The 27394-nt window shown below is 56.4% G+C and overlaps 8 protein-coding genes across 8 annotated transcripts; 5 read left to right on the forward strand and 3 right to left on the reverse strand.

Annotated features, from left to right (window-relative positions):
- Positions 1 to 377: 377 nt before the first annotated feature.
- On the reverse strand, positions 378 to 2873 carry DCS_01459 (protein kinase-like protein; the record flags this gene model as incomplete). The annotated part of the gene is made up of 6 exons (XM_040798791.1): positions 378 to 1496; positions 1546 to 1840; positions 1893 to 2263; positions 2326 to 2472; positions 2527 to 2637; positions 2691 to 2873. 6 exons carry the CDS (start codon positions 2871 to 2873, stop codon positions 378 to 380), a joined length of 2226 nt encoding a protein of 741 aa, XP_040659674.1.
- Positions 2874 to 5811: 2938 nt separating this feature from the next.
- Positions 5812 to 7032, forward strand: DCS_01460 (uncharacterized protein; the record flags this gene model as incomplete). Its single annotated transcript, XM_040798792.1, has 1 exon — positions 5812 to 7032. The coding sequence occupies one exon, from the start codon at positions 5812 to 5814 to the stop codon at positions 7030 to 7032; it is 1221 nt and encodes a 406-aa protein (XP_040659675.1).
- Positions 7033 to 7426: 394 nt separating this feature from the next.
- On the reverse strand, positions 7427 to 9905 carry DCS_01461 (aconitate hydratase; the record flags this gene model as incomplete). Its single annotated transcript, XM_040798793.1, has 2 exons — positions 7427 to 9802; positions 9861 to 9905. The coding sequence occupies 2 exons, from the start codon at positions 9903 to 9905 to the stop codon at positions 7427 to 7429; spliced, it is 2421 nt and encodes an 806-aa protein (XP_040659676.1).
- Positions 9906 to 11270: 1365 nt separating this feature from the next.
- Positions 11271 to 14558, reverse strand: DCS_01462 (nuclear pore complex subunit Nup85; the record flags this gene model as incomplete). Its single annotated transcript, XM_040798794.1, has 2 exons — positions 11271 to 12167; positions 12231 to 14558. The coding sequence occupies 2 exons, from the start codon at positions 14556 to 14558 to the stop codon at positions 11271 to 11273; spliced, it is 3225 nt and encodes a 1074-aa protein (XP_040659677.1).
- A 1009-nt stretch (positions 14559 to 15567) lies between these two features.
- DCS_01463 (putative alcohol dehydrogenase) lies at positions 15568 to 17005 on the forward strand (the record flags this gene model as incomplete). Its single annotated transcript, XM_040798795.1, has 4 exons — positions 15568 to 15588; positions 15711 to 15976; positions 16073 to 16710; positions 16785 to 17005. The coding sequence occupies 4 exons, from the start codon at positions 15568 to 15570 to the stop codon at positions 17003 to 17005; spliced, it is 1146 nt and encodes a 381-aa protein (XP_040659678.1).
- Positions 17006 to 18074: 1069 nt separating this feature from the next.
- Positions 18075 to 18539, forward strand: DCS_01464 (uncharacterized protein; the record flags this gene model as incomplete). Its single annotated transcript, XM_040798796.1, has 2 exons — positions 18075 to 18316; positions 18377 to 18539. The coding sequence occupies 2 exons, from the start codon at positions 18075 to 18077 to the stop codon at positions 18537 to 18539; spliced, it is 405 nt and encodes a 134-aa protein (XP_040659679.1).
- Positions 18540 to 20420: 1881 nt separating this feature from the next.
- DCS_01465 (putative DNA repair protein NTG1) lies at positions 20421 to 21803 on the forward strand (the record flags this gene model as incomplete). Its single annotated transcript, XM_040798797.1, has 2 exons — positions 20421 to 21091; positions 21152 to 21803. 2 exons carry the CDS (start codon positions 20421 to 20423, stop codon positions 21801 to 21803), a joined length of 1323 nt encoding a protein of 440 aa, XP_040659680.1.
- A 1438-nt stretch (positions 21804 to 23241) lies between these two features.
- Positions 23242 to 24430, forward strand: DCS_01466 (uncharacterized protein; the record flags this gene model as incomplete). Its single annotated transcript, XM_040798798.1, has 2 exons — positions 23242 to 23715; positions 23783 to 24430. 2 exons carry the CDS (start codon positions 23242 to 23244, stop codon positions 24428 to 24430), a joined length of 1122 nt encoding a protein of 373 aa, XP_040659681.1.
- Between the last annotated feature and the right edge of the window lie 2964 nt (positions 24431 to 27394).

A 27394-nucleotide genomic window follows, 5' to 3' on the forward strand; every position in this document is an offset into this window, starting at 1 on the left:
GAGGGGGGGGGCTGTACGAGATTCACTGCAAAGGCTACAGGTTACAGGGCCTTGACGCATTTGAACCAGCCTCAAACGGTGTTTCATTGACCAGTCGGTTTCCGGGCGATTCGCCGATGCAGCCTCCTGTCCTGGGCCTGTTTCTGTTCAGGAATTCTCATACCAGAACGAGTCGTTCTGGTATGAGCTGCGGCGACGCAATAAAGCTGTGTGTTGACCACAGAGGTGAACATGCGCATAATATCCGAAACTCCAGCACGGCGATGAGCCTGTCCAGTGGTGCCTCATTCGTGGTATCCCAATATGAACCCAGCGCCATCCTGATGTCAACACGTACTTGAATGTGGCCAACCAATCTTGCCGCTGCGCGTATTTCTTCACCATCCGTCACCCCAACCGTCATCGTCATTCTCCGTCTCCTTAGGCTTCATGTCAATCTTCTTGGCGGCTACAGGCTTTGCAGCCATCTTCTTCGCCGAGGATTTGGTCACCGTCGACTTGGAGAGCCCCTTTGGCAACGGCTTGGCGCCGCCAGATTTCTTCTTCTGCTGCGACTCCAACCAACCTGCAAAGTCCGGCTCGCCCTCGTCAAAGGGCGTAGTGCTGGCAACCCGCGGCTTTTCCTTGCCCTTTTTCGTCAGAATCTCATCGTCCTCACCCATATCCCCCATATCTCCCCAAGCATCTCCTGCATCGTCGCCATCGTCGTAGAAAAAGTCCTCGGCGATTGGGTCTATTGTGGTGGGAGAGGAAATTTCCGTCGGAGACAATGGCATCGTGGCCTGTCGACGTAGCGACGTCGCGGCACTGGTGACCGGGGCGGCAGTTGGCTTCTTAAGTTCTGCACCAGGAGAGGTTGGCGCGGGTCGGGCGTCAGCAGGCGACCCGTTTGAGGTTTGTATATCTCCCGCCGCGGCAGGTATTTTGTTTGTGAAAGAAGAGATGGCCCAGCCGGTCCATCCAGACGAGCCACTCTGCTGAGGCGTGCCCATCCGTGCGGGTTGTTGTGCTTCGGCCGCTTGGGGCGAAGGCAGGGCCGTATCTGGCATTCCCGCCGCGGCCTTGCGAACCTTTTGAACGTACGTGTCCATGGTTCGACTTGCCTGGTCTCGTACAAGCTTTTCCTTGTCCATGAGCAGGGGGCAGAGAGCCGGTAGGATCCGCACGGCACAGTCTTCGTCCGAAAAGTATTCCACCGTGGCGCCGAGCGCCATGAGGGCAGCGCTACGAGCGTGGACAAAGGGGTCTCTGAGGGAGCGAGTAAATGCCGCTATCAGCACCTTGGCCCGTGATGACGTGCCGAGATAGCGTGCAATTTTCCCCAGGCAGATCGTGGTGTTTGTGCGGATGCCAGGCTGTTCATCGTTCGCCGTCTTGGCCAGGTGCCTCAAGAGCTCACTGTTGATGGTGCGGTCGGACAGCTTCGTGATGATGACAAGCACCGACTTCAGAGTTTGTTCCCGCACCACCGGCTGCATATCCGTGAAGCCGGCCACCTGCGGCTAGTCAGCGAGGGCCTTCGGCTAGGCCGAGGGGTTCACTCACAATTTGGGGAAAGAGCTTGTCGTTGACGATCTTTTGTGATAGCCGTTCGATCATCTTCGGTAGGCTGTCCAGCAAACAGACTCTGATGGCTCGATCAGGGTTGGCAAATGCTCGGACGATGAAGGGAGAGATCTTCGAATCAAAGTCTTCGTTGGAGAACTTGGCCGCTATTTTGAGCACTACACCCAAGGCCTTTGGCCCTCCCCCACCAAACTCAACGGACTTGATGAGCTCAGGCAGCACTTTGAGCTTGAAGAACTCCTCGGGGAAGTCGTCTGCGAGATGATCCAAATCACTAGGATGGTTGGTTAGCCACGAGAATCGACCGGGAGGCTGGTCGCTCTTACTTCAGAAGCTCCTCCCTTTCGCTGGGGGACTTGACGCCTATGTTGTCGACACCCTCCGTCAACTTTATCAGAGGCGTGTCAAAGAAGGCCCCCGCTCGGCTGCCTTGGTCGAGAAAGCTGCTGACGCTGATTCGAGCTTTGGGGTTCGCGTTGCAGAGCCGCTTGAAACCTGGCTGCATGGTGGGCGGGATGTTTTTCGTTTGGCCGGCCTCTTCGGGCCCGCGGTAGTCGCCATTGAAGACTTCAAACATGAGGGCTCCAAAATTAAACGAGTCGACGGCAGAGTGTGGGCTCTTCTTGATCATGTCCCATCCGTTTCTGAGCTCCGGGGGAGCGTAGCGGCCCGCATCGGGAACAAGGCTTCCGTAGGTCTGGCACACACACAAGGTCAGCAGGAAGAAATATGGGCAGCCGGCATGTCGGGTGGGCCTACATATATGACCGACTCGTCGTCCTTTACGTTGCTCACTACTTCAAAGCCGCCCAGCTTCCACTCGCCACTCTCGGTAGTGTAGATGGATCCGACCTTTAGTGAGCCATGGATCGAGGAGGCGTCGGCGTTGATGAATTTTATGGTTCGCTGGCGCGGTCAGAGGTCGGGCTCGCAATCGAGACGGATGGAGAGAGCTCCTACAGCGATGCTATGCAGACCCCATTTGATCGTTTCTGGGCTGAGACTCTTTCTTCGAATGTGCCATCGTAACGGCACGAGACGCTCGGTGGCGATGTAGATGTAGGATTCCGTCTGCTTCATCAGCATCGGACAGATCAAGTCAGGACATAGGCCGCGCAGCATACCTCAACGGTGTCCAGGACCTTGATGACGCCAGGGTGACGCAGAGTTCGCAGCTTCTTGAGAGCGTTCTTGGCCAAAGGCAGTCGGCTCCTGTTGGCGGGGATATCGATTGAGAAGATGCTGCAGTTTGAACCGTCTTCCTGGATGGGGGTCAGCGGATGAGAAGACGGTGCAGAGACGAGCATCTTGCCTTCTTCGTGCCATTGTACAACGTCCAGATGGACTCGTCCACGTCGACCTTGTCACCGAACGTGTACGGGAAAGGGGGGCCCTGGGCCATGGCGGAGGCCACGGCGGATTTAAGAAAGTCCATCACGCCAGCACAATGGTTCTCCAACAATACGTGCGACGAGACCAACTAGGCAGTACGGTGGAGGAGATAATGACGTTGCGCGATGCGGTACACCGGGCTCTACTCCACGGGATGAGGTCAACTTTGCTATCAGCCTGGCAGCTTCCACGTCGGCCCCCGCCTTGGCTGGCAGCTTTTGGCGGTCCGACTCCGTTCTAGCGTACCAGTAAGTGTGCATGTTAGCGTACTGGCACATGTACAGTTCGCCGCACGTGTACAAGTACTTGTGCTCCTTAAGGACTAAGTACTCTCCAAGACTTTAGTATGAGTTCTTGTAGCATACTGTACGTACTTCCAGCACGGCAGATTGCACGAAAAATGTACATGTTCAGTACTGTACTGTACATGCAAGTACGCAGCATGGAGTAATACAAGTATAAATACTCCGTACTGAGTGGAATCAAGTATTGTAATTTGCTATCCGTACTCCGTACGGAGTACTCTGTACCGTGCAAGCAAGTATTTACAGCACATGTGCATGTACATGCAAGTACAAGTTTAAGTTACAGTACCAGAAGATGGTGCTTGTGCTGAGGGGCACCCACGTCCTGTTAGTGTAGCGTGCGTGCTCTGCACAAAGGGCAGTTATTAACAATTTCTCATTATTACTACACGTATGGAGTACTCTGAACAAGTACATGCCAGTGCTTCCTTGCCAGGCACGGTTCATCTTGAACTTTAAACATGTGCTGTACTCCGTACTGTACTTAAGTAAGTCCGAGGGCCCCCCTGTATTCAGCCCCAGGTCAAAATGACCTACAGTACTCCGTACTCCGTACAAGTCTGCTAGGTCTAGTTTACATCGGTACATCGAGCTGATTTGCTCAACAGTGAGAATACGACATACGCTACGAAAAAATACATCCCTCCGATAATATGCAGTTTATGCTACATTATTAAATTTTCTGCCAATACAATTGCATGAGAAGGTACTCCGTACCCACGCACGAAATGCTTTCGGCAAAACAAAGGAATAAACCCTTCGAGCCCGGAATAACCATTTACCGCAATCTTAAGCAGGGTCTAGCTGTTATAAGTCCAAGAATTTACAGTAGCTTGGGCCAATTAGAATGCATTGAGGGGTCAACTCTTAATACCCATTCGTTCAAAATAGGTATTTAAATCTCATGAAACAAACTGTAGGAATACCTAGCTAAAGGATTGATTCATTTGCTTTAGAGCAACGAAAAAAATACAGTATATTGATTAGTGTTATCTACTTGGGCTGTCCCAAGTAGAATGGTTAAGAGACAGCAACGGCTCTTATAAGCGTGGCTAATTGACAAAGTATCAGCTTTGTCTATACGTACCTTTTGCTAGCTGCAATAAGGGTGCGCCGCATGGCGCAACGGCTAGTAGCACGGCCACTGCTTGTGCCCTACTAGGGTCAATCCGTAACAATTAGCTATAATAAAATGAGTGGGATGGTGTAATATTCTTGCTTGGGATATCTAGCGTTAAGCTGGATGAAGGCACTCTGATACAAAAAGAGATTTAATTGGCGAAAAGTGATCTGAAAATCTAATCAATAAAAGAGTGGCAAGTCGCAAGATTTCTAATTGGCTTAAAATGCAAGGGGCCGACTACAGGGGGGGCCGAAAACCCCCCCTCGAACTTAATACCCGCTGTGGATCTGGATCGGGCCATCCTGATTCCCCTTCTCCTATAACCCCATTTAGGCTTTCGTGGAAGCTTTCCAGCACGAACAAAGGCACGCTGCAACATACAAAATGGCTCAGTGCTCTCTACCAACTCACAGCATGTCGGCCAATTTCATCAATCAAACAGACGACAAGGCAGTTGGCCGGTGGGTGATGCTCGAAGCAATCGCCTCGCCGCTTGACCATTTCGGTTCTCTGGAAGAGTTTGACGTTCCACTCAGAGTCCTCTCCAGCTCCTATTCCCTCCTTACTCCTTACTCCCCTCGCGTCAGACGGTCATTTCGTTTCCGCTGAGGAAGAGGCCCTGCAATATTTCTCGCCCGTTGCCCCTGCGACCTGCTTCACTCCCATCCACCCAAGCGTAGCATGACACGGCACGCTTAGGATAGGCCAGACAACACCTGCGAACACGACGGTTCGCGGCCAAGATTCGTCAAAGTCCGAGTCGAGTATTCGGTCAATCTGGAGTCGATTCTCTCGAACTGTACCGGTATGTTTGTCATTCTCCAGTTGCTTATCGCTGTCGTCCACTGCCAAATGATGTACCATGGTAAAAGGTCTGACTGGTCGAAACCTGCTGGTTTTGCTGTCTCACCCAAGCCCCCGCTCTCTCCAACCACACTCGTTACTCAGGTATATCGTGTGCAGTTGGTTACTCTCTCGTCATAAGCATGAGGCCTATTCAGTGGCCCAGATGTGGACGGGGAGGGGACATTACCGAGAGCCGCCATTTGGAGTCTCGGTTTTCGAAGCCACGAATCTGGACCAAAGGCGGCGGCGATCAATTCCCATTTCCTCGGCTGGGGAGGCTCGTTTCGAAGCCGCTGCGTTTTCAGTCTGAAGACAAAAGAGGAACTGAAAAGATCTGACTTGGCTCTCGTTCTACCCATCCTGATGTCTCACGGATCCGCCCCAGCTGCTAACAGTTCCGTCAATCTAGGTCACCTTTCTCGCTTTCTGCGCTTTGTACCGAGACGCCCTCGCATATTGATTACGGCTATTCTCGATGGTTGGTAGAGCCAGCGACATCTAAGCTACACCGTGGCAGCTTGCCGCTCACGACACGCTGAATTCGGACTTTGTTGAAGGGAAAATCAACAGCAGTCTTCAATGCATCCCAAGCAAGATACCGCAGAGGGCCGCCAGATTTTTGAAAAGTACTCTGCTGGTGTTTGGCAGCAAAAGGGGATTAGCCATAATACCCCAACGTCACGACGTGGTCAAACCTCGTTGAAACGAGTGGCGACCGACTCCGCTGCACCCAAGCAGACGGCAAGGAGGACATCCAAATCCCGCTTTCTGGCCATTTTTGGCCGTAAGAACGATCGCCTCCAAAACCCGTCAATCACATCGGATACGGTAGCAGCCGGGTATGCGGCCCGCATCGACCTTCCCTTGGTCGGCACAGATTCGCCTTGTCGGCAGTCTCCGACCAACAGAGGAGTTGGCCTTGATGAGGATGTGCGTCCAGTACATGAACGCGAAGCAGGTAGCTGCATCCATGCGAGAGACAATGACAATCGATTGCCGGTACATTATCCTTTGCCACTCATAAATCAAGCTGCCGTAAATGGTGCAGTCTCGATGTCGCAACTGCCCAATGAGCCAACCAGCTCCAAGGCCCCGGCCGCGAAGTCGTCTCCTCAATGTACGCAAGCAGCTCGCATTCAGGGTCTTTCCCCGGCGCTATGCACACCTCTCTCGGATGTTCAATCGTCAGATTCCTTAGCAGAGGGTGCCTCGGTCGAAACGGAGAGGAGTATAATATGTCGCGAAAAGCATTACGATAGTCGAGTGTTGGATGCTGCGGCGTTTGATAGCGCTTTATATCGGCAACATGGAGTGCGAAAACCTACATGCGTCTCCATATCAACGAGTCAACAGCTTTCAGTGCCATCTTCAAGCGAAGATCGGATGTATGCTCATGCGAACCCTTTTATTCACTTGACACATAATCGTTCAGAAGAGTGGTACGAAGCCAAATCGCAGGAGATACGGTCCCGCGGTCGACGTAAAGACTGGTTCGGCAAAGTGGTAGAAAGGCAAAGGTGGCTGCACAAGAAGCGTCAATCGGCATCATGCAAGGGAGATTATTCTCTACGTTTAGAGCCCCAGCCGTGGACCTTCAACCGACCGTTGGACTTTGGAGATGTACCGCAATCAGAATTGCCAGATATGGTGCAGCAGAACCCTGCATGGCTCGAGGCTTGCGCTTGGTTTCGGGAAAATGAGCAAATACGGCACCTACGGCATGTCGAGGCCAAGAAAAGCGAGCAAGAGACCAAGGAGTTTTACGAGGTCATCATGAACCAAATGAATTCTGGTGCATAAACGGGGTGTATACTTGAACGGAGTTTTGGGGGGATTGCGATGGCACGAGGCACGGCATCTGCATGTTGCCTTGCTGCCATAGCGCGTTGATGCGCGACAACATTTACCATCACTGGTTTGGCCCTACACTCGACAGGTGCGAGTTTCGATTCGGGCCTGCTGCGATTGCTCATATTTATTCTTGCTGCAGAAGGATGCAATAAACAATTAAAATACTTAATCGCCCACCCAGCATGATGGGGTTCAACTATCTATGTGAACAACAGGTACATGTATATTGGAACATGTCTCGCCGGGTCAATCTTGACCTCCCATATTCTCTCTCTGTATTGGATTGGATATCAACCAGACGCCGTCAACTAGACAAAGGAAATCTCGCCGGTGGCACCGCTTACTACTGTCCCTTCGACAGCAAATTCAGGGCGCTGCCTGCGAGGATGAACAGAGCTTGGTCCTTGCTGACGGCATGCTTGGTGAGTACGAGAAACTCCTCGCCGCTGGCCCGCTTCACCTTCAACTGAACGTCGCCCTTGCCGCCGTTGCGAAGCATGTCGTAGAGTCCAACGGTGCTGACCTCGTCGCCGGCGGAGATACGATCGTAGTCGGCCTCGTTGGCAAACGTCAGCGGAACGACGCCTTGCTTCTTGAGGTTGGTCTCGTGGATGCGAGCAAACGACTTCGTGAGGACGACGCGGGCGCCGAGGTAGCGGGGCTGGAGGGCGGCGTGCTCGCGGGCGGAGCCCTCGCCGTAGTTATGCTCGGCGACGACGAGCCACTCCTGGCCACGCTCCCTCCAGCGCTGACCAAGCGCGGGGATGGTGTGCTTGGAGCCGTCGAGGTCGTATGCGACGTTGACCTCGCCCGTTTCGGCGTTGACGGCCGTGTTGAGCGTGTTGGTGCTGATGTTGGGCAGGTGGCCCTTGTACTTGAGCCATGGACCGGCCGCGGAGATGGTATCGGTGGTGCACTTGCCCGTGACCTTGACGAGGACCCGGAGTCCGGTGATGTCCGCATCGGGGAAGGGCGGGAAAGGTTCGAGGAAGGCGAGGCGCTCCGAGGTGGGGGAGATGGCAACGGGGACCTTGGCGTCGGGCTGCTGAGAGAGGACGCCGAGAGACTTGAGACCGGACTCGAAGGGCGCGTCGGGGCCTTCTTGGCCGTGCGGCGGGGAGAAGCGAAAGTCCTTGCCGTCGGCGGTCTTGAGCGCATCCGTCATGGGGTTGAAGGTCGTGGAGCCGGCAAAGGCCATGGCGGTGACGATCTCGGGCGAGGCAAGAAAGTTCATCGTCTCGGGGTTTCCGTCGTTTCGACCACGAAAGTTGCGGTTGTAGGACGAAAGGATGGCGTTGGAGGTACCCTTCTCGACGCCGTCCTGGCGCTTCCACTGGCCGATGCACGGTCCGCAAGCGTTCGACAGCAGTATTCCGCCGGCACCCTCCAAGGTTTCCAAGGTTCCGTCCCGCTCGAGCGTTGCGCGAATCTGCTCGCTGCCGGGGGTGATGTAAAAGTCGGCGGCGGGCTTCAGGCCTGCGCCGGCGGCCTCCTTGAGCAGGCTCTCGACGCGCGTCATGTCCTCGTATGAGCTGTTCGTGCAGCTGCCGATGAGTCCGGCCGACAGCTTCTCGGGCCACTTCTGGTCCTTGACGGTGTGCTTGAACTTGGACAGGGGTGTGGCAAGATCGGGAGTGAAGGGCCCGTTGATGTAGGGCTCGAGCTCCGAGAGGTTGATCTTGATGACCTGGTCGTACTCGGCGCCCTCGTCGGCCCTGAAGCAGAACTTGGCGTCCTCGGAGATGGACTGACCGGGGAATCGCTGCAGCGCCTCGACATTGTCGACGGCGTCGCCGCGTCGCGTCGAACGAAGGTAGCGGGCGGAGGCGTCGGTGTAGGGGAAAATCGACGTCGTCGCGCCGACCTCGGCCCCCATGTTGCAGATGGTGGACATGCCGGTCAGGCTGAGGGTGTCAACGCCAGGTCCAAAGTACTCCACGACGGAGCCGGTACCGCCGCGAACGGTGAGCTCTCCGGCCAGCTTGAGGATGACATCCTTGGGCGAAACCCAGTCGCCGAGCCTGCCGGTGAGCTCGACGCCGAGAACCTTGGGCGCCTTGAGCTCCCACGGGGCACCGACGAGGGCTTCCACGGCATCGGCACCGCCGACACCGATGGTGATGGTGCAAAGGCCGCCGGCGTTGGGCGAGTGAGAGTCGGTGCCCAGCATCATCAGCCCAGGCAGGGCGTAGTTCTCCAGCACCGTCTGGTGGATGATGCCGGCGCCGGGGGGCCAAAAGTCCATGCCGAACTTGCGGGCGGCCGACTCGAGAAAGTCAAAGACCTCCTTGTTGGTCTCGATGCCCGCCTCGAGGTCGCTCGCGGCACCCTTGGAGCCGACAATCAAGTGGTCGCAGTGGATGCTCGCGGGGATGGCCGGGCGGGCGAGGTTGCAGGACATGAACTGCAGCAGGGCCATCTGCGCCGACGCATCCTGCATGTTGACCCGGTCGGGGTTGAGGCGCAGGTTGGCCTTGCCGCGGATGCTTCGCCCATTGTCCGTGTTGGTGAGGAGGGACTCCTCGACGTTGTGGAGGTGACTGTAGAGGATCTTCTCGGCGAGCGTGAGCCGCTGCCTGCCCAGGACTTTACGGACATCCGTGTACTTGTTGAAAAGCCTCTCGTAGGTCGGCGGCAGCGACTTGACGCTCGAGAGCTTTCGTGCAGTGGTCGAGGACAGGCAAACGGCGGGGAGTCGTGCGGCGCGTCTCAAGGTACGCTGTCCACCGTTCATTAGCTAGCAGGCTCCGATGGATGGTTTTCACGACAAGTCATACCGCCATGCCGCCTCCGGAACGTGCTGCTAGTTCAATGGGCGCCATGTTGAGAGTGGAGGATCCAAATGCCTGTGATTCCTCCAACGGCGCCTCGAGTGATGGATGATGGAGGAGGGGCCTGGAAATTTTGAGTGTTAATGGGCGACATCGGATTGGACTGGCGGCAGTTTGGTGGTACATGCACGAAGTACATCTCGAGCAAGTACCGTCATGAGGACTGTACTGTACATGTAAGTACGTGTAGTGTACTGTAAGTAGGTGGTAAGTACATGTACAAATAAGTAAGCGCAAGGTACTCCGTAGTACCGGTGGTTATGGCTCCCACCAACACGACCTATCTCCGTTGCGATCGCGGCGACCCACTATTTGTTTGCCATGGTACCTGTACAACCATAGTGGCGACTTACCAGGGTCGGTACTTGATCCCCAGCCCAGAACACACAAGCGGATAAGTGCGTTTAGGGGTACGATGCGATATTGAGTGCTTGTACAACGTGCTCCGTATTGCTTACTTGTCCTCCATATTCTTACTCTGTACCTGAAGTAGTTGCGCATGTACAGTGGGGTGGCAGAAATGTCGTCACTTTTGTCAAGTGACTGTAGTTGTGAGTACTTGCACATTTACAACACGTACTTGTAAGTACACCAACAGCAGTCTGCTGTATTACGGAGTGCTGGACAGAGTTTTACTGGCCGAGTACTGGACGGAGTACTCCGTACTGACGGAGTACTTACAGCACTATTACATACTGTAGTACTTACTCGTAAGTACGCCCACGTTCGCGGAACCACCATGCCTACAAGTACTCCGTAAGTACATGCACGGAGTACTGTGTTAGTATCAAGTACACCTACATGTAATCAATACGTACGAAGTAAGTAAGTACTCCGTACGGATACTCCGTATTACTGTACTTGGGGCGTTCAAGCAAGTACGAATACTTACAATACTTACGTACTTCTGCGCCCTGACATACAAGTAACGATGGCGCACATTGTACCGTTACGAAGCAGAGTGAGAGCAAAGAGATGCAAGCAGAGAAACGAGTGAGAGCTCAAATCAATCGAGGAAGGATCGAGAAGGAGTCCGCTCGAGTTGAGTTTCGCCCACTAGGATAGAGGTTGTCCTCTCGCCGACACGGTGAAATGCGTCGAGCCGGACCATGAACTCCCAACCATGTACGCCCAAACGCCCAACCGTACGCAACTGCAGTGTCGATTTGGCTCGATTCTCCTGCATGCTTTCCCAATGGTCAGGTGGGATGTGGAGACTGAAAATATGGCTGTGACGGCAAGCAAGAATCGTCTTGCCCCTCGTCAGCGTACAATGCACCAGAGCGGCTTGGTATTACTCGTAATATTCCCGCTGCAAACGCCGGCCCGACCCTGTCCAGATACCCGGTGCAGCGTTCATTGGTAGAGGGCAACGCTGTCCGCCTCCTGCAGCCAGAGACCGGCAAGATCCTTGGCCAACCCCAGACGCATCCTCCGCAGCACCGCTTCTCCCGTCGTGTTGACGAGCAGCCCCTTTCTCCAGTCCCATCCGCGGTGCACCCTGCCGGCCGACGAGACGGACTTGTGCAGGTGGCTGGCCAGCATGGAGCTGCCGCTCATGACGTAGCTGCTCCCGCTCAGCGACGTCGTCGACTTGTTCATGAGATCCGCCGGCGTCGATCCCTTCAAGCCTTGGCCGGACGACAGCACGAGGTGGAAGAAATCGTCGCAGGTCTTGTAGACGCGCGAGCCTACCGTCTGAACGTCCTCGATGGCCTTGAGCAGGATGTCGATCTGCTCGAGCGAAATCACGGCAACCGGTTGGTTGATGAAGACGGTTGCCTCGCCGAGAAGGGCGAGGATGAAATCCTCGCTCACGACGGCGTCGCGACTCTCGTCGTAGAGACCACCGCGGATGTTGTCGTCGGCGCTCGAGATGACGGCGACGAGCGCAAAGGCGGCCTGCTTCCGGAGGGCGACGACCTTGGAGGCCGGCATGTCGGCGTGCACGCCGTCTCTGATTTCGTAAAACTTGCGCAGCGTCGCGTAGCCGCTGAGCATTCGGCCCAGCAGCTGCGCCGCCTCGAGGTCCTGCTTCGCTCGCTGCTCCAGCGTCTCCGTCCGCTTCCGAAGCAGGTTCCCGAGGTCCTCGTCGAGGTCCTTGTCTGCGGGGAAGGCCGTCGACTGGACGAGCGAGTAGGACATGAGGAGGTTGAGCACCTCGCGCACGCGATCGGTACGATGGGACAGGGCGTAGTACCACAAAACTTCGCCGTATCGGTGGGATTCCCTGGTCAGGATGTCGGCGAACGTCTAGCCGGCCCATCGGTTAGCTCGCCTCGCGGGCGACGAAGCATTCTCGGCGGGTCCGCTCACCTCTGCCGTCTCTTCGGCAAACGTCAGCATGCCGAGATCGTTCAGTATTCTCCACATCTTGTCCACCGTCGCGCTCGAGTCCACCTGCAGCCTCGCCAGCAGGTCTCGGAGCAGCTCGCCGACCGTCTCCTCCGACTTTTGCGGCACGTCCATCCTTCCGAGCACCTGGATGGCAATCTCCCATCCGTCCCTCTGCGCCGAAAGGTGCTCGATGCCGGCCAGCTCGCGGGCGTAGATGACCATGGTGGTGTCCTTGATTCCGTCCATGTCATCCATCGTCGGCGGCATGACGCCCAAGAGGGCGAGGTCGTCCATGTCGAGGGTGTCCGTCGGCAGCGCCTTTGAAGTCTCGGCCGGCGGCAGCCACTGTCCGAGGGAGGCAATCTCGGCCACGGTCGTCGCGATCGGAAGTGACCAGGTCCTCAGGCAGCCGATGACGGCGTTGACGTTGCCCTCGAACGCCGACGCGATGGCCACCTCGACCGGGTCCATGGCGTTCGGGTTCATGTCTGATTCGAGCACCGTGTGGAACGCAGACGCCAGCCGGTCGAAATAGTCGGCAGAGTCGGCGATGCGGGAGGACGCCAAGCCGGACAGCCGGAGGCTCTTCTCTCGCTGGGTGCCGTCATCCCACCAGCCGAACAGGCCGATGGTGGCTTCGCACCAGTCCTGGGCCGTGTCCATGATGGATTCGTGGCTGCCGAGGACGATGCCGTAAACGACTTGCAGGTTCTCGTAGACGTCCCAGGGGATCTGGCTCGACGCCTTCCTCGCCATCGTCGACATTGTCTGGTAGCTCGGCGTCACCGATCCGGCCTGAGGCTCGCTGCCCTCGGCGAAGAGGGTCAACCTGTCGAGGGATCCCCTTGCCTGAACCCGGAACAAGGTCCAGCCGCTGCTGTAGATGTCCCAGTCCGACTTGATGGCGGGGCACTGCTCGAGCATGTCGCAGGTCGCGCCCGCGAACCGACGAATGTTGTCGAGTGACTGACCCGCGTACGCCCTGTCCCCCCGAGGTCCTCGCCGAACATTCTCCCATCCGGCGTTTCTCAGAAGCTGCGAGGCGCCGGCCACGTCGCCGCGGAGAAGCGCGCAGCGCAGCGTCGGCCAGTACAGGCTGTGGCAGGCGGGGCTAGGCTTGTGTCGGCCGATCTCTCGGACCTGGTCGGGATAGAGGTTGTGGTTTGTCTGCAGCCAATCGAACAGGATGTCGGGCAGGGGTGGCGTCTTGTCGTCGTCGGCGTCGTCGGTAAATCGAGTGTGGTGCATTCTCAGCATCAATTCGGCGACGTATGCGGCCTTTTCAAAAAGCTCGGCCTGCGAGCCGGGCCCGACGGTGGCAACATCTTCGCCCTCTGGCTGAGGGAGGGCCTCGACATGTTCGTTCCACAGGCTCAGCAGCCGGTGGGTGATGTTTGCCAGGGAATTGTCCATCTTCTCCGCGTCGTCCTCGGTCCCGACGCCGTCGTAGTAGAGTCGGCAGACCAACTCTTCCGTCTTGAGCACAAGGTCGGCCGGCTCGGTGATCCGCGCCGGCTCTTGCTGGCCGTACAGTTCGCGGGCGATCGAGTCAAACAGCGGTTCTCGGCGGCCGTTTCCGGCTCGGGCCGGTCGGCGGACGAGGCTCTGTGCCTCCTTGCGAACCTTGTTCTTGGCCGCCGGCGTGTTGAGCATGATCAAATCGTCTCCCTCGCCCATGAGCGGCTCTCCGTACGCTCGGTCGTCATGTCGCATGTTAAGGAACAGGTCTGCCGAGCCGTCCTGGGACATTTCCGACTCCGACTGCGGTTCTTCCTGGGTGTCGCCTTCGGCATCTATATCCTCCTCGATGTATCGTTCGAGTTCGGCGTCGACGTCATCGCCTTGGTCGACGGCCCTGTTTGACCGCTTGAACAGTCCTCCGGCGTAGGGAGGCAGCTCCTCCTCGCCCTCGGCGTCCTGGTCCTCTTGGATGTCGTCATCGACGATGAACTGCCTGCTCAAGGTCGATGGCATTCTCTGGCTCCTGCGAGGTGGTGCGTTGGAGCTTTCGCTCTGGTGGAAGAGACTCTTCCCACTGGCCTGCGATTGCGAGCCGAAGCTGAACGGTTTTCCACCCGTGCCGGTACCGTGCAAAATGGAGCTGCCCAGGTACGATTCCGACGGCGCGCCGGCGGGCGTGAAGGAGGCTACCGAGGAAGGTGGCGGTGGACCGGCGGGCGTGGTGGAGGGATTTTCGCCGAGAAAGGAGAAGCCGGCATTGTATCGCCTGCTGGGTGTCGACGGCGCTGGCTCATCATCTCCTGGGCTGCCGGGAGGACTCGACTGGATGACGAAGCGGTGGGCCATGATGCGAGGCCACGAGGACGAATCGGTCGTTGCGGTGTCGAGTTTCAGGCGAGGCACTCATCCCCTCGTACGCGAACTGTGTCTCGCACGCGCCCGTTCGAGGTGCAGGCTGACATGAATCAAGAGCTTGCGTACAACGGGAGCTGCGACGTGAGGTGGTTGCCTTGATTGACCTGGGCAGATGGTACCATGAATTGTATGTTGAAAACAGCTTCGCTTCGCGCGTGGATGGATATTTTCGAGGTGACGCGAAATAGGCCGTGGTTTAGCCGGCCTACCCTGGACCTCCCGCAGCCATCCGCCAGACGTCGGCGATAGATGAACCGAGAGAGCTAGCTGCCAAGGTAAAACAAATATATTTGATACAGCACTCATGGCATGTTTAGAAAAAAATGTGACTTTCGCCAACAAGGCAGTTGGTTTTTTATGTGTGCAGGATTCGCCCTTTGGAGTATGGGCTGGGCCTTTGCCGTGATTGCGAATATCCGATGACGGCATGATTCGCGTCTGCATGAGTCTGAGATCCGAGGCATTCCTCATTCATCACGACGCATTTCCGAACGACGCCGAGACCCGAAACTCGAACTTGGGCGCAGGCGGTGCAACACGAGAATTAAGAAACTTTGATTTGGTATGCATGGCATGCAGAGCGACGGAGCCTCAAGTCGGTTGGAGTCTTGCAGATAGATGGCCGCACAGCTGGCGCTGCACATGACGCCTGACAGCTCCGCTGCGGGGTAGCGGCCGGCAACCCTCGGTGATCGGCATTCGCTGCGTCACGAGAATGTCAGAGCGACTATTCGTCCGTCACACCCACCACCACACCACCACACCTACCCAGCCAGCCTCGGACCAGTACAAAGGCAAGTCAGAGCGACGGTCGCCTCTCTCAACGGCCACCACCTTTGCCCGCCGATTTGTTTACGCCTTGGACGCATGCATCTTCGCCGCAAGCCTGATCACGACTCGAGACTGACTTGCTCCATCCGAAGGACTGTCAACCGGAGCCATGGCATCTACTGTTGGAAAGGTGAGCGCAGCGCCCCATCTTCTGCACCACCCAGCCCGCCTTTTGCGAGGCTCAGGCCAGGAAGGAGTCGGAACCACCCAGATGACGACAAAGGGCAGTCGTTGACAGCTTCATCGAGATAGACGATTACCTGCAAAGCTGCCGTCGCCTGGGAGGCGGGCAAGGCGCTCAGCATTGAAGATGTCGAGGTAGCTCCGCCAAAGGCCCACGAGGTCCGCATCCAGATTTTCTACACCGGCGTCTGCCACACCGACGCCTACACGCTCTCAGGGAAGGATCCCGAGGGTGCATTCCCCATCGTCCTAGGCCACGAAGGTGCCGGCATCGTGGAATCGGTCGGCGAAGGCGTCACCAACGTCAAGCCCGGCGACCACGTCGTCGCTCTCTAGTGAACAACCCCCCCCCTCCCCCCCCCTCCCTCACCCCTCCCTCACCCCTCACCCCTCCCAAGAGCCGTGTCCGGCTAACGCAAAGGAAAAACCAGCACGCCCGAATGCAAGGAGTGCAAATTTTGCAAGTCAGGCAAGACGAACCTCTGCGGCAAGATCCGCGCGACGCAGGGCAAGGGGGTCATGCCTGACGGCACCTCGCGCTTCAAGTGCAAGGGCAAGGACCTCCTCCACTTCATGGGCACATCGACGTTTTCCCAGTACACCGTCGTCGCCGACATCTCCGTCGTCGCCGTGCAGGCCGACGCCCCCATGGACCGGACGTGCCTGCTGGGCTGCGGCATCACCACCGGCTACGGCGCCGCTCGCGTGACGGCCAAGGTGGAGGAAGGTTCCAACATTGCCATCTTTGGCGCTGGCTGCGTCGGCCTGTCGGTCGTTCAGGGCGCCGTGATGAACAAGGCCGGCAGGATTATTGTCGTCGACGTCAACCCCTCCAAGAAGGCCTGGGCCGAGAAATTTGGCGCCACCGACTTCCTCAACCCCAACGACCTCAAGGACCAAACCGTCGTCGAGAAGCTGGTGGAGATGACGGACGGCGGGTGCGACTACACCTTTGACTGCACCGGCAACGTCGGCGTCATGAGGGCCGCTCTCGAGGCCTGCCACAAGGGTTGGGGAGAGAGCATCATCATCGGCGTCGCCGCCGCCGGCCAGGAAATTTCCACGCGCCGTACGTGCTTCTGTTGCCTCTTTCATTTCGCCCTCCCCCGCCGCCAAGTTGTACATGTGGCTGACATGGAGCAGCGTTTCAACTGGTCACCGGCCGTGTCTGGAAAGGTTGTGCCTTTGGCGGCATCAAGGGCCGCTCTCAGATGCAGGGCCTCGTGAGCGACTATCTCAACGGCGCCTTGAAGGTGGATGAGTTTATCACGCACCGCAAGACTCTCGGCGAGATGAATGCGGCGTTTGAGGTGATGAAGAGCGGAGACTGCATTCGCGCCGTGGTGAACATGAGAGAATTGTAAGAGTGGAACAGCACGCTCTAAATTTTCAAGAGCACGACTGCTTTGAAAACGCTTCGCGTAGCATGACTGCTTGTGAAAAGTCTTTGTGTAGCACGAGCGAATTTTCGTGTAGCACAGCTGCTTTGAAACATTCTTCGTGTCTCCTGCGTTGTCTCCGCTTGGAGTTGCTCCTGGTCTCGCCTTTCGACAGGCCAAGGATCGTTGACCTTACTATGGCTCTAGTGTAAGTACGGAGTATTACCCCCGTATTCATTTTGCGTTCTCAAAGAGCTTCGGAATATTACTACGCCGTACTCCGTACTCCGTACATGATACAGGACGACGGTTACCAATGCACCAAACACGTACATACATGTACGGCACGCACCAAAATGATTCAATCATGAGTGGGAGTTTTCGAATGAGAAGAAATGGAAGGAATAGAAAGACAACTCGAGTCGCACAATTATCTGCGCTTATCTGCGCTCGTACTTCCGTTGATGCACCCATAACTAGTGTGCAGTATTATTATATGTGGGGATGAAAAAGACTGGGCTTGCTTGAATGTTGGGGGGTATTAATAGAAGGTTAGACTGTACAGTACCCACACTGAGGTTGTTTGTCGCTGGAGCAGATATTAGTGTCTCTGTCGCTGCTGAGTCAGTTTGGTCACCTGACCACGTGTTTTTGCTGTGCTGCTTGGCCGATACGCTTACGTCGAGGGACGTTATTCACTAAGCGGAATCTTGCCTCGTCACCAACAAAGTGTGTTCCTCAATCTTAGATCGACACTTTCAAAGTACATCTTCCCCCACAATCATAGAGCATAATAAAGCCCTTCGTCAGCTTGACTTTTCTACCGCGGCAGGTGGTTTCGAATCTTGCCTCGTCACCAACAAAGTGTGTCCCTCAATCTTAGATCGACACTTTCAAAGCACATCTTCCCCTGCAACCATGGACCATGATAAAGCCCTTCGTCAGCTTGACTTTTCTACCGCGGCAGGTGGTTTCGAATCTTGCCTCGTCACCAACAAAGTGTGTCCCTCAATATTTAGATCGACACTTTTAAAGGACATCTTCCCCTACAATCATGGAGCATGATAAAACCCTTCGCCAGCCTGACTTTTCTACTGCGGCAGGTGGTTTACGGCTCGCAGTAGAGCATCTGGAGCTGTACGGAAATTTACCCGCCGCCGATAGCGGTACTTGTTTGCAGGAGAAGACAGTGTTGCAACAGCTTACTACATTGAACCGCGGGATGCGGGATTTAAATCGCAAGGTGGACGGCTTGGACCAGAAGGTGGACGGCTTAGACCGAAAGATAACCATCTTGTATGTCGAAGGACTCGACTGCTTCTACATGCCTTGCTGACCCCGATTTTCTCCCTACAGGAATCAGAACGCACTGGTGCGGGCGCAGAATAGCACAGTCGAGCGGGGCAACACTCCTTTGGTTCCTCTGTACAGCATACTGACAGGGAACCTACTGGAGGGCTTCCCACCCAACATGGAGCAGTTGGAGAGACTTCCCAGTGAGTGTGGCTCTTCATCTTAGAGTGCTGAGCTGACTCGATGTCCTTCCGTAATAGTACGCAACGTAGATAACTTACTTGTTGCGCCACCTTGGAGAGTCTCTGGAGGGCTCTGGGGCGAACAGGAGGCGGAGGCTGAAGCTACAGTCTGTGACAAAAAGTATTTGCCCACCCTAGGGTATCACATTCCTAGTCCAACCTAACCTAACCTATTTCATCAGCATTACAACAATCAAATAGCTACATACGCATCGAACGTAGCAATAACGATGCCTCAAAGCAGCCGTAACGATACCTCGAGGCGAGGAATTATTGCTACAAATGCGATTCCGGATTTGCAAGCTACGGTCCCTTCGTCACTCATATAGGCAGATCCAAGCGGCCCATCCAGAAATCAAGCTCTCAACGATCCGTTACACTTACCAAATCGAAGCAAAAAGCGAAAAGAATGCGTATCCCAGCCGCGTTCCGGGCGCCCGAGGTCTCTTTCTGAAGAGGATCGCGATCGGATTTTCGATGTCGTTGTTACGGAGTCACTAGGCAGCTGCTCTAGAAATCTCAATGAAGTTTATTAAAAGACTTGGAAGGAATCAAGACTGCTTGTCCGTTATGGCTTCCTTCCTTTTCTGTGTGCACCCTTTTAGTGGGTCTGTTGTTTCCCCTCGTCTTATCACATACGATCGGGCTTCGCCCGATACCATAACAGTCGTTACGCATCAAGATCCGCACATCAAAACGAACGATCTTCTCGAAGCCGTAGACCATAGAGTCAAGGTGCGGGCCCTCTGCATGATCTTGCGCGAAATGGGTAGGCGAAAATGGCTCCAACGGCGCTGCCCGCATCTACCAGATCGGCATGCCTCTCACCGGCTCGAATGGGCAAATAGATATCGAAATCAAGATTGGAAGGATATCGGTTGGAGCGACGAGTCTATCGTTGAACGGAGCGCCGGCGCGAGGCCAACGTGGACCTTCGTGCGGCCGGTAGATAACTTGCCGCTTACGATAGCTTCGAACAATATACAAAGGGCGTAAAGCAGATGTTTTGGGCTGCCTTGTTATGATGTTAGGCTTGCCAGCCTAACGGAGTTATGTCAACGTCCCTCGACGTAAGCGTATCGGCCAAGCAACACAGCAAAAACACGTGGTCAGGTGACCAAACTTGGCACGTGACTCTATCCTATGACTAAGCAGGCATTGGAGTATAAGTACTCCAATGCCTTGTAGAGGTAGAGTTCTGCAGATTTCTTAACAACTATTTCCGACCACTAGATACTGGTAGTACTAGTGACTCCATATCACAGCAGAGGGGTGGTATACGAAATATTGATTGTTACGGTCGCAATGAATTTGGCCAGTACATATGAATAAATCGTGGAGAGTTCCATTGCTCGACAGTACTCCGTACCCTAGGTAGCAAAGGGCAACATTGTATATTGTATATAATGGAGTCACAGCACAGCCTGATAAATTCACAGAGTTTGAGTTCATCACGATGGTTGGTAGTAGCTGCCTAGGCCATGACAAAACATTAGTTTAAAAGCACAAGACTTGATAGTGAAACGACCTGCTATCAGTAGTTATGTCGCCCTGGGCGTCAATGAAATTACTCCGTACTGCCACACATAAGTAGATCGGTCCTCAGTTCGTTGACCTCAGTCTGCTGCATCACCTGGCTGGCAGCTTGACCAAAGCAGACTAGCGTGAAGAGAGTGTATCCGCCTATCAGCACTCCCCTATTTGCCAGGTTTGGCAGTCAGCAAGCAGCACTGAAGGCCACCAGTACTGTGTACTTGCACTAGTCAAGCCGGTCGGGTACGACCAATCGCACGCGTCTCCCGCACTTCCTCGTTGTCTTCCCAACCCCATGAACCTTTTAGCTCTCTAATCCTCCCCCGTACACGATGCGCTCTTCGCGGATATCGAAAGACACTTCCAAAATCTTCGACTACGTTTCCGACTCGGTGGCTCCCCGACGCACGACACGCTCGCTTTCCCGATTCGCATTCGCGTCGAGCCCGAGCTCCGAACGAGGGCTCGGGCGCAGCGACGACATTGAAGATGCCATCCCGCGAGCGAAGAGGCGGCGCGTGTCGAGCGAGTCGCCCCTCAAAGCGGTGAAAACGGAGCTCGTGGACGAGGTGCCGAGCACGACACGGTCGCCGCCCAAGAAGCGAGCTCGAAAACCGGCGCGGAAGACGACGGATCCCGACACGGGCGAAGCCATGGTGGCACCCCCGTCCGATTGGGAGGACATGTACAGCGCCGTCAAGAAGATGCGGCAGCCTGGCGGCGTCGCCCACGGCGCTGCCGTCGACACCATGGGCTGCGAGCGGCTGGCGGACAGGAATGCGTCGCCCAAGGACCAGAGATTCCACACACTCATATCACTGATGCTCTCGAGCCAAACGAAGGATACCGTCAACGCCGTCGTCATGAAGAAGCTCCAGACGGAGCTGCCGGCGCACAAGCCCGGGGCGCCCGTCGGACTGAACCTCGACAACGTTCTCGCCGTGGACCCGAACACGCTGAACCAGATGATCTGGGCTGTCGGGTTCCACAACAACAAGACCAAGTACGGACGGCGCGGCACGCTCCCCCCCCGGCGCGGACCTGCCCGCTAACCGGTCATCAGGTACATCAAACAGACGGCCGTCATCCTGCGCGACGCGTGGAAGGGCGACATTCCCGACACCATCGAGGGCCTCACGTCACTGCCAGGCGTCGGCCCCAAGATGGCCTACCTCTGCCTGTCGGTGGCGTGGGACCGCACCGAGGGCATCGGCGTCGACGTGCACGTCCATCGAATCACGAACCTCTGGGGATGGAACAAGAGCAAAAACCCGGAAGAAACCCGACTGGCGTTGCAGTCATGGCTGCCGCGGGACAAATGGCGAGAGATTAACTGGCTGCTCGTCGGCTTCGGCCAGGCGGTTTGCCTACCAGTCGGACGACGATGCGGCGACTGCGACCTGGGCCTGCAAGGGCTCTGCAAGGCTGCCGACAGGAAAAAGGTTCTCGAGGCTCGCCGAGTCAAGGAAGAGGTCACGGTTGAGAGGGTGGAGGTGGGAGAGAAGGTTGAAGTGAAGGCGGAAATGGCTGAGGTGAAGGCGGAAATGGCCGAGGTGAAGGCGGAAAAGGTTGAGGTCAAGGCCGGAAAGGTTGAGGTCAAGGCGGAAAAGGTTGAGGTCAAGGCGGAAAAGGTTGAGGTCAAGGCGGAAAAGGTTGAGGTCAAGGCGGAGAAGGTTGAGGTCAAGGTGGAGGTGAAGGAGGAGGAGCAGGTTTGAGGCGATGCAGCGGTTTTGCGTTGTCCGTCCATTTCCCTTGCATCATGATACACTTGTATCGGCGGAGAGACCAATACGTAGATCGATGCGTAGATATGGTCAACATCCAGGCCAATCAAGGTCATGGCTAGTGTTCCCTTCTTGGACGGAGAAAGACATGAGTGCGAACTCACAAGGGCGGCAAATGCAGCATGCTGCCGCCGGACATGGACTGGGTTTTGAGTGGGCGTTTTTTAGACCTCGTCCCTGGTGGATCCAATCCAAGAGTGAATACTGCAGAGGCATCAACCAACCCGATGGACGTTTGCGTCGTCGGCCGTCCTGGCCGATGGGACTGACGGCTGTCGATAGTATTCTGCCCTTGTTCCGTGCCGACGTTGAAAGAATGCGAGGGGTGTGTGCTTGCGGGAGTGCTTGTCGACCAGAGGGCTGGCAGGCGGACGGGGTTCAGGGGAGGCTGGATGAAGCGATAGAGTGTGAATTTTTCGACTTGCACTCCGTTCAAGTGTGCCCACAAGCGCCTACGGCGTTGATTACATGTACTGTACTGTAGGTGCACAAGAACAGTGCCAAGAGGACATTGTTGGTCCACATGCTCGTCCAAGTGCTTGCTGAAGTAAGCATGACGAGAAGGTGGAAGAGTTGCACAAGGAATGCATGCCAGAATAAGATTGATTTGCCAGCAATTAGCCAGAACTCACCCCTAGGTGTGCCGCATGATCGGGTTGAGTTGCTTGGGTACCGAGATTGACACCCGAAATCGCCACAAGGTCTCACTCACATGCTTGGTACCTGGTATTAATAGCAGGTACCTGCTGGTATTACTGTAGTGGCACGCACGGTTAGGCTGGTACAGTACTAGGTAGGTACTCTTCCCGCCGTTTGTAGCAGCCGCCTCAGTCGGTATCCACGTGGTGGTTACGTTGTCAATACCTTGGTACTTGTACTTGTACTTGTACTTGGTTGCCCGAGTACAGTACAAGTAAGTACTTGCACGGTACTTGCCAAAGGACTCCGTAGGTGTGCACTGAGCTGTACAGTACTGTAATTACTTCAACACTTACTGTACCTACAAGCAGTCAGTAGGTGTACTTGCAGTCCGTGGTCCATGCTCCGTACTGCGTACTTAGTCCGTACTGCGTACTTGCTGCGTACTTACTCCGTACTTGGGCACACGTTGTTACCATTGTACTTGCGTGCAAGTCTCTGGCGTACTTGCGCATCTCGGTGACGGCAAGGGTACGCTTGTCTCGGCCTTTGAACATTTTGCGTCAATTATTTGCCCTCTCGCCCTCTCTCCCTTCTCCTCGCGTCACGAGTTGGCTGCCGACCGACGACCGGCGGCGACCCGCCTGCGGCCGTGAGTCAGCTCCCGGAAAGGAAAGGGGAGGGGGGAGGGTGTGGACGTCGCCGCTCTCCAATTTCCTTGGCTTGCATGATGCGCCCATCATTCGGCATGTGCATGTCACCGATCGTGTCCAGGACCAACGGCCGACGGGTTGCCATCCGCCCCCATGCTCGTCTGCTTCCCACCACGCGGCTGCGAGGCGGCGACGGCGCGCCCAGGCAATTCCAGTGCCAGCGTCGGCCGGCGAAACGGCACGACGCTCGTGCGAGCAGCAAGCGGCGGGCGGCTGCGGGCCAGCGGCGGCCGAGCCAGATGCATGCGACCCTACCGTCGGGGGAGGCCAATGGCGCATTCGCCGTCGAGTGGCATCGGCATCATGCCCAGAGGGCGCATGCACATCGGGCCAGCTCGACCTTGTGGCTGGCCGATGAGCTGGCTGGGTGCGCTGGCCAGGTGCGCTGGCACTGGCACATGCGACGCATGGCAGTTTCGGTGACGGCCGGGCTCCAGGGCATTGTTTCATCGAGCAAAGGGGCGGCGCAACCAGTCACGGCCGCACCCTTGGTCCGTCACAGGTGCCCAGGCGAGTGGACAATCAATCAATCAATCAATAAATTCATAACCAAAACAGGCTGGGTGTACATGGAATAAAAAGGCAAACAAAGATCCAGATTGGTCCGATGCGGCGCGCAACAGCCGCGTGATGAGCCCAACTCACCAACTCAACCATCATCGGGTACGGAAATGTGGAGCACCCGACGGCCTCGGGGCAAACAGCGTCGACGGCAGCAATGCCCCTGGCCGCTCCGTGGGAGTCGCGAGACTCGTCTTGGTCGTCGGGGAAGGGGGATGGCGTGTTTGCGCTTCATCGGGCATCCGCGGCGGCGGAAGAGCACCTCGCCGAAACAGCCTCAGGGCAACACCTCGTCGCAAGGCAACGCCTTCGAGTGGACGAGCCGTCGGTTCAGACGCCGCGGATGACCTGCGTCCTCTCCGATTGCAGCTGGGCCGCGTTTCGTTCGTGAGATTGCTTCTTGCACTGGGAACGTCAGCATGGGTGCCGGGGCGCCGGGGGGGGGGAAGGGTCACTTGCGTCCTCGAGACCGCTGCACCGGTGGTCCTCCAGCAGGCGGTGATTGCCGCAGTACTGACCCTTGCAAAAGCTGCAATCGCCGACGATGCGTTGGGCCGGCTCCTTGCAGTCCTTGGCGTGGCAGCGAATCTTCTTTGGGGCCATGATGGAGGACGGAGGATGGAGGATGGCGAGTGGTGGTGGTAGTAGCGGTGGTGGTGGTGGTGGTGGTGTGGCGAACCGGGTGAGTGGCGAGGAGAGCAAGTCCTCGTCGACAATTTGCCGACTTCAGCAGCCCGTGGAAGCGAAATTCACAACCACGTCGACGGCGGTGCGGCGGCGAGAAGGAAGAGAGAGGTTGGACGTTGGAGAAGCGTGCTGCTGCTGTTGGGGGGAGAGCGATCGAGCGAGGGCAACGAGGACGAGGCGGAACGGCGACACGGCGTCAGCTGGCAGCCAGCCGCTTTATAGGTCTACGTAGCACATATACGAGCGATCACCGCCAGCAGGAGTAGGTTAGTGCAGGTGGCCGACGACAGCAGGTAGCAGGTACTCGCTCGTTGGTGCCGGGACGACCACGAGCGCACGCACGACGAGCAGGAGCACATGTACATGTACTCCCGCCTCTGCCTCGCAGGTGGTGTACCTGCTCGCTCCGGCGGTGCACGTAGCGCAGGGGAAGGCTGACGCCGGACCGGCGAGGTAACGATTCAGGCAGGACTCACCTCAGCAGAAGGCGCCGTCAATCGCCGCCACCAAGGAGTCGATTCCTTACTGTAGACCCTTGCCTCCACCCGCGGTGGAGCGGCTCCGCCGGGGGGGGTCTCCTGCAGCGGCAGGGAACCGGCTTGGCTGAGATTGGTAATTTTGTCGCTGGGTACGGAGGACTAGGCAATTTACAGGGTCACGAGGGCGTCGAAGCGCGTGGAATCGTAAAGTACCACCACTAGTCATCAGTGCTAGTAAGTACAGTACAGTATGTGTTCAGTACTTGTACACGTACACCAACGGAGCACAGCACGGAGCACTCTGGCGTGCATGTATGTTGTACTTGTACATGCCGCGCTTGTACTTGAGCAACAGGCGACGGTCGGAGACGGTAGCCGTGCTGAAGGTGTTGGTGTACATGGTGTTGGTGTACATGCACTCGTGCCATCGTCTGTAGCTGTGCAAGTACTCCTCCGTAAGTGCACTTGGGTGTGATGGGCAGTAGGTACTAAGGTAGTACGTGGTATGATGTACAAGTCCGTCCAGTGCACAGCAGGCCAAGTACATGCTCGTACTCGTACTCGTACACCCACCCTGCTGTGCTGCACACGTACACAGGAGGTGCTTGCACGCCTGCCGGCACCCTTTACCACTGTCGCGTGCTGATTCGAACCTGTCTGGCAGAGTCACGAGCAACAAAACCGACGATGGAGCCAAGACACCAAGACAAAGCTACAGCACAGTACATGTCCTTGGTGCTCGCGACAGGTGCCGACGTGGCACGATGATGGAAGTGACAGGCCACACTGTTTTCAGGGAAGATCGTGATACTCTGTCTGCCTCGAGTGAATTTTCTTTTGATTCTGCCTGAGCGATCGGGCGCGCGGGCCCGTGATCGTACTACCCGAGGCGCCGTGCGTAGCATGGCCTGTTGCATGTGTGCGTACTTGTACGAGGCACGGAGTGCCAGCATGCAACGTACACGTACATGCAAGTACGTACTTGGTACTTGGTAAGGAAACGTGCAAGCAAGCGATAGGAATCCGTGTTACTTTGTTGCCAGTTGGGGCACCTTTTGGAGGACCAACTTGGTACTACGGAGAGTACGGAGTACTGTACTTGGTATTATTCCTTGTAGGAACCTAGGTACCTACCTCTTACCTGCTCGTGACAGTTACGCATAGAGACGGATTCGTAATATTGGGCGCTAAGTGCCAACTACTAAGTACTAGGTACTAACCTAGTAAGTACCTACAGTACAGTAGCATGGAGTACGAGTGCATCCGCGGAGTACAGTGCAAGCAAGTACTGCTACAAGTGCCTCGGTACCGATCAATGCTGGCACTGGTTCTGGTTGGTTGGATCGCCAGCACGAGTTGCGGGTACGATAGCCTGCCTTGGCTCCGAAAGCGGTGTTGGCGGTGACATCTTTGGGCCTGCGCTTTCCGCAATGCAACGCGGCTTGGTACCACGACGGCCAGCGGCAGCGATGCGCTGCACTGCGCTGCACTGCGCTTAGCAAGCAACACTGCGCTGCGCTGCATGGCCGCCTCAGCTCTCATGCTTGCTCCAACCGTCAAGACGTCCCGTCTCGTATCTGCTTCTAATTACAGTAAGTAGGTTAGTGAGAGGCCTACTCCGTACACCTAATCTACCTTCCCTTTCCCGGGGTTTCCCATTCTGCCGTCATGGGCCGGCCGCCGCCAGTGGACCAGGCAGCGATCTACGCTTTGCTTCGCTCTCTCCATTACCGACGCGTGCCCAGAATGGCTCTGTGCGAGACCACGTATGCGTCCACTTCTCGCACCTCGTTCGGACTGACACTGACTGACCAAGTCTTGCAAGCATGTACTGCACGCGCGCAAGGTGCGAGTCGGTCCATATCATATAATAATAATTCAGCACCCAGGAAATAGTGCAAAATCGAACAGCGCCCCCCTCCCTCCCATATCCCTGTGGGTGTCCAGTGGCTGCCCGTGGCGCGGACGAATGGTTCTTGGGGGTTGCGATGCGGGCCGTGTGCTGGACGCAGTATGCCAATGTCAACATGGTGGGTTACGCACTAGTGATGCTAAACCTACCTCATCACTCACCACTTGTCAGCCTCATATTTCCGCCATGAACTGCTTCTCGAAACGAGCGTACTCGTAGGCAGGCGCATCGCGTTAGTCCAACCTGGCTGCTGAAGACGCAACAACCGACCTAGCAGAGTGTTTAGTGACGGGTAGCGCATCCGTGCTTTCTTCCATGGCGAGCGAGGCCAGTAGTTCGTACCTCCCTGGTGACCAACGAATCGATCCGGGACCAACCCAGGTTCGCTGCCCGAGACCTTTCTTGATTCGGGCCATCAGCTCACGCCCCCCGGTTGCGAATTCCTATGTCGGCGTTCCTCTCGCCACGCGGCGACTCATGCGGCTGGCTGCCTTTGCGAAGAACGCGAAATCACGCCGGCAAGGCGAGAGA

Source organism: Drechmeria coniospora, chromosome 01, assembly GCF_001625195.1.
Source record: "Drechmeria coniospora strain ARSEF 6962 chromosome 01, whole genome shotgun sequence".
NCBI classification, from domain to species: domain Eukaryota; kingdom Fungi; phylum Ascomycota; class Sordariomycetes; order Hypocreales; family Ophiocordycipitaceae; genus Drechmeria; species Drechmeria coniospora.